A 6000-nucleotide genomic window follows, 5' to 3' on the forward strand; every position below is an offset into this window, starting at 1 on the left:
CACCCTGCGGTCTAACAAAACATCAAAATAATATTTGACGCCACCAAGAATTCATCTTGACACACGATTTCCCCGGATTACTCCAGATCTATGAAAAGGGCTCGATTATAGAGCTTGCCTAGGCACTAAAGGGTCACATCCAATAGCAAAGGCCACAGAATTACACGCTCGAAGGCGTACCTTTCCAAATTGATAAAAAGGCGAGCCGATTGCCGAGATACGTCTACCAAACCCCATAAACGGCCCCCAATCGTTTCTACAAGGCAGCCGTAGAGCCTGTCTACCGCGAGTACCCATATTTTAAGAAGGCTGAAGCCTACATCGAAAGAGCCTCTTCAAGATGGGCGACGAATGTAAGTTGATCTTTGTTGCGTTGGAATTTGAACCCACAAAAGCCCCGTGCGCCTTTCAATTTAGGCGTGAACAAAGAACGCGGCAGAGCAGGGCGACATGATGAAAAGGATAAAGGCACAAATTATTTGCGGAGTCACAAAGCAATTCACTGTCTAAACCTCATTTATTATTATTGATAGATGAAGGTGGTGACTCGATAATCACGGATATTATGGTCTACTCCTATTCCATCATCGTCATCCGATATTCATCTAGTGACGAACTCAGCACTCTTCCACTCTTCCGTCAGGATTTCTACGCTACAATTTTAGCGTCGAACATGCTTCAGTCCATCTATCATAAATTCGACCTGCCTATTTGTACAGCTTACAATACTGTCTCGAATCTATTCTTAACTTGCTCTGCCACGTTCCTCGCCAAAACAACACCATCAACAAGCTATTGGCATAAAGGCATTGATCCCGTCTTCAATAGCTACATAAGCTTCATTTGTATCCCGTTTACGCTTTCCCCTTAATCTTTGCTTGCGCAGTACCACATCGCCAGCCAAGCGAGCAGAGCAAACTACTAGCAAAACTAACCCCGTATTATTGGACGCATACTTACTTCATGGATTGGAATACAGTGAATATGAGAAAAATCAAGGCAAAGGCTCACCGTATGAGTCGGCGCGATTCTGGCGGCAGTGCTCGCTTCAATCCGTTTAGACACATAGCCTATGGAACGCCGAAGCGATCAAGTACGATAGATGCAGCTGAGCGAGGAATATTAACCGGCGATAGCGATATAGCGCACTTGGGTCCATCTACAAGCGCACCAGGTCGTCTTCTGACGCCCGTCAACCAGTCGGCACGGAATAGTAAGGAGCTAGAAGGTAGCCACGCGGTCGACCACGCAGATCAGGGCGAGACATTTGCATCACAGGCGACGACTGTTGGAACTGACCTCGATAATAGTAGTGTGCGACATCGTGGTGCCCAGGAAAATACCCTAACTAAGCCCGAAAATTTTGAAGAGGATGAGAAGCCCAAGAAGACAAACACTGGCGGTTTCTTTAAGCATGTCGAACCCTCCGAGCCTTTCACCGTTCGGAATCAAATCCAGCGCGTATTTTTCGGTTCCCCGATCAACATACTGATACTCGCCGCGCCTGCGGGTATTGCTCTACACTTCCTCAACTTTGACGGTAGAGTTGTATTCGGTGTTAATTTCGTCGCCATTGTGCCTCTCGCCGCGATGCTAAGCAATGCTACTGAGGAGATTGCGATGCGAACTGGAGAAGTCCTTGGAGGACTAATAAACGCGTCTTTTGGGTGAGTATAAATATCTTATAGAAAATTGGGTTCGAGGTGTGCTAATTTGAACAAGGAATGCTGTCGAGCTGATTGTGGCCATCATCGCTCTCACGAAGAATCAAATTAAAGTTGTGCAGACGTCTCTAGTGGGCAGTATTTTGTCCAACCTACTTCTCGTCCTAGGTTTCTGCTTCTTCTGCGGTGGCATTAACCGTCGAGAGCAATACTTCAACACCACCGTAGCCCAGACTGCTGCCAGTTTACTTGCTCTGGCCGTGGGAAGTCTTATCGTGCCTACCGTCTTCGCACATACCGACGATTTAAATGAGGGTTCTATCCAGCTAAGCCCCAACGCCGTCCCGAACATATCTCACGGTGTCGCCCTTATCCTACTAATCGTATACGCCTCGTATCTTTTCTTCCAGATGAAGACTCACGTAACGTTGTTTAACGAGGAAAGCCAGAAGGTTGCAAGCAAGCCGATCTTTAAGAAGGGCCTTCCGGAGGGTGCCGTTGCTTCCGGGATTGCGAGAGCAGGCGCTGGAGCTACCCACGCCGGTGTTCACGACGAGGAGGGCAAACTCAGCGAGATAATGATGAACCCTCTTGGGCATATGGATGATGATGAGGAAGAAGGACCCCAGCTTAGCTTTGTCGTCGCTTTTGCTACACTCATCGGTGCTACCGTTATCATTGCGCTCTGCGCGGAGGGTATGGTTGGTGGTATCGAGGCCATTACTTCGACAGGTGCCGTCAGTGAGGAATTTGTCGGTCTTATTCTCCTCCCGATCGTCGGCAACGCCTGCGAGCACGCAACTGCCGTTACTGTCGCCATTAAGGACAAGATGGATCTTGCCATTGGTGTCGCTATTGGGTCGTCTATGCAGGTTGCCCTTCTTCTCATCCCACTCCTGATTATTATCGGTTGGGGTATGGGTAACCAGGATATGACCCTAGCTTTCGATACTTTCCAGGTTATTGTTCTTTTCGTTTCCGTCCTCCTAGTCAACTATTTAATTGGTGATGGGAAGAGCCATTGGCTTGAGGGTCTTATTTTAGTATGTCTGTATGCGATTATCGCTACATGCGCATGGTGTAAGTTTTATTCCTACCTGTTTTCTTTTTCCCTTCCACGCACTGCATGTGCTAACATGATCTAGTTTACCCTACAATCCCCGGGGATGTGTAAGCATAATTTGCAGTTCGGGCCATAACAATCGTTACATAATACAATTCCCCATTGCCACGGTCTCGACGTTACTTTAATTCTCTTTGTATTATTTAATTCTTTTCGGCTGTCCATATTCTAGGTCAACGAATCTACTCTGGAGAGCCCGAATGACCTTAATTCACAGACGCTTTTTACTCTACAGATCTAGAAAACTGAGTCACCTCCCTCGTTGTACTAATACGATTCGACTATACCACCACCTAAGCCAGTTACGTTTTAGAATCCGATTTTGATATTTGGCGTTATGGTCCAAGGGGAACAGACTCAGTGGGTGGCGTGAAACCGCAACTGGTAGTTCATCCTGAGTTTGATGTTTCGTTGTCCTCTCAAGGCAGAATGGGTTGATCAGTTTAGGTAGCCTCTATTGGCAGTATCTTAGTCTTTGTGTCATATTTCCTTTCTTGGGGGGGTATACCTTGAGATGGATAACTGCACTGGAGTTACATCTAAGTTCGATAAGGATGGGAATGATCATCATGACTAATTAAATACCTTAGTAAAGTTGAGTGTTGTATGTGTGGTTAAAGTTGCAGTACCAAAGTCGCAATACCTATGCGTTGTACCGAAGTTATCAGGATGGAGAAACCCAAGATCATCTGAGAAACCTATACTAGCCTTTCATATTCGGTCTTGGACTTATTCGATTGCCTATTTGTGCTTACCTTGGCTAGGTTATCTTGATAGTAAAATAGTAAACTGGTCACTAAGTACCTAACTTAATTGTCACTCGTTATTTTATTTCACGCTATATTACAATTAATACTAAGAGTCAACGGCTTCCTGCGCCATCTACTTACACGACCGCACGGGTTTATGCAGAAGCCGTAATTCGCTCCGCTGCACAAGCGAGATAGCAGCGCGTAGGATGTGGCCCTGGCCGGCGGGCCCTATACTGTATCAAGCAAGCGCAGAATGATACAAACAGGGAAACAGGTCAAACCTAAGCCCCTGGAGCCAGAGATCGGGGCGCACAGCCGATGACGTGTTTAGGACTGGGGGCTCGGGTGGCTGCTTGACGCGTGGTTTTTATTCTACGACACAAGCATGCTAGTGATTGTTGTAATATATTTACCATGTGATTGCAATGCGCATTTGGGGCGAAGTAAGAGGGGGAATGATATGGCTTCGTTAGAACATCCAGTTACCTTCACGGTTTATGGGCTGTGCTATCTACCTAAGTAGGTAGCCAGTGTGAAAAACGAATAGTGGGATTTACGACATAATTCTCAGTTAACGCCGCCATGATTATATTGGACCGAGGTAGTAAGTTAAGATTGTTGAATAATTACTATCAACCCTAGTTTGTAAAGCCGCCCCCCCTAACCAAAACCACATATCCACGTTCTTAAGTACTAACTACGAACTAAGAGTTAAGGTAGAGTCTACTCCTTGATCTTAACTAGGGCTTTGCCGAAGCTTTTACCCTGATACAGCTCTCTGAAGCCTTCAGGTGCGTTGTTGATACCGTGGGTGATGTGTAGCTTGACTTTGAAGCTACCCTCGACAATCCACTTCTGCAGGGTCTCCTAATGTTGTTGGAAGTACGCCGGGCTGAAATCTTCATCAGTTGCAACGAACCCAGTCAAGGTCAGGCGCTTGGAAAAAAATTTCAATCGTATTATTCACACCATAGCGTTGCTCGAACGGGGTGTTGTACCCCTCAATCACGCCGCACACTACCACACGGCTTCTCTCACGGATGTGCTGAAGCGCTGCTTCCAAGTGCGAGCCTCCAACATTCCCTCACGCTTATCCAGCTGCCCGACCACGGAACCGACGGCACCGCCGGCGGAACTGACAAAGATGATATCGCCCTTCTTGGGCTTGCCGATTTTGTATACCTAGTGATGAAAAGGCCGTGAGCCCGACCCCTCCAAGCGGGCCCGTGAAGTAATCCACTACAAATAATTAACGTTAGTAGCTCTTCTCTTAGAAACCTCGAGAACGCTCGATCAAAGGAAGAGGAAATGAGCTTTTGATATCACATATAGTCTAGATTATAAGGATTATCGATCTTAATGGCGCCTTAGAGTCCCTGAGGGGTGAGGGAAGCGTATTGTGAAAAGGGCAGCTCCACGTAGATGACATCGCCAGGGAAGAACCGGCTGTCATCCGACCTTAGGATACTTCCGATCACGATACTTTTCATTGCTTTACCTACAATATAGGGGTCACTGAACATAGAGATACTAGCGTCGCGCATCCGGGTTCTCAAATACGGATCCAGTGACACGGACAGTACCTCGACTATGGCACCACCTCCTGGAACGAGATCAAGACCGAATGGCCGGCCCTCAACTTCGAAGCGCACCCCAGGCATCGGTAGTCCGGCCGGGATCTTCTTAAAGACGAGGGTTTTATTAACGACCATCTTGGAGTTATTCGGTGTCTCCAGCGTATCTTTAGGGGTTAATAGGAGACGTTATTGTTAGCCGAAATCTATCATTCTAGTTTATACACATCATCAATTCCTAACGAAGAGATCTAGGCACATTTGCATACAGCTAAGCCTGAGTCTTACTCGCCAAGAACCGTAATAATGACCTAATTACATGATTGAGATGATTGATGATACCCCTCTCTTTAGCCCGGCACCTCATGGTGGCTTCTAGTGACATCCACACTCGTTAAAAATCGATCAGTAATGCATCTTCGTTATGCGGCGCATAGTACATATAACGACTTGGTTGGATATGAATAGCATATAGGCATTACGATTTATTTCAGGGGGGTTTCCTAAAGAATGGCGTTGCGTCGAAGATTGATGCATGGGGTAGTTATGCTTTATATGGAAGTCTCACTGTTGCTTGTTGGCAATTAGTCTTATGCTGTTGGTTCTTAACATAAATAATACTGATTTCAAATCAAGAAATCTTGATAATTCATTCAAGTTGTTAGGCTAGGTACCTAATGTAATGGCATCATGACAAATAGACATTAACTAGTATTACTGATACTTTCCATGATCAACGCTTTATGTTGAGGTGGTTGATTGATCAGTTAAAAAGCACCGGCTAGCGATTAAGAGGCATTATACAATACACCCATGCTATTATTAGATAAGTAATGACTATTTATAACCGGGTAACACCGCTATAGTAGGTTACATCACTCTTTTAT

General features: G+C 46.0%; 2 protein-coding genes across 2 annotated transcripts; one reads left to right on the forward strand and one right to left on the reverse strand.

Moving 5' to 3' along the window:
* Nucleotides 1–984: 984 nt before the first annotated feature.
* F5Y00DRAFT_262927 (Calcium/proton exchanger) lies at nucleotides 985–2838 on the forward strand (the record flags this gene model as incomplete). The annotated part of the gene is made up of 3 exons (XM_048011456.1): nucleotides 985–1667; nucleotides 1723–2744; nucleotides 2810–2838. 3 exons carry the CDS (start codon nucleotides 985–987, stop codon nucleotides 2836–2838), a joined length of 1734 nt encoding a protein of 577 aa, XP_047863956.1.
* Nucleotides 2839–4262: 1424 nt separating this feature from the next.
* On the reverse strand, nucleotides 4263–5251 carry F5Y00DRAFT_262928 (uncharacterized protein; the record flags this gene model as incomplete). The annotated part of the gene is made up of 3 exons (XM_048011457.1): nucleotides 4263–4406; nucleotides 4578–4721; nucleotides 5042–5251. 3 exons carry the CDS (start codon nucleotides 5249–5251, stop codon nucleotides 4263–4265), a joined length of 498 nt encoding a protein of 165 aa, XP_047863957.1.
* Nucleotides 5252–6000: the final 749 nt, after the last annotated feature.

The sequence above is a fragment of the Daldinia vernicosa genome, assembly GCF_022497035.1.
Source record: "Daldinia vernicosa strain CBS 139.73 unplaced genomic scaffold F5Y00scaffold_29, whole genome shotgun sequence".
NCBI lineage: Eukaryota > Fungi > Ascomycota > Sordariomycetes > Xylariales > Hypoxylaceae > Daldinia > Daldinia vernicosa.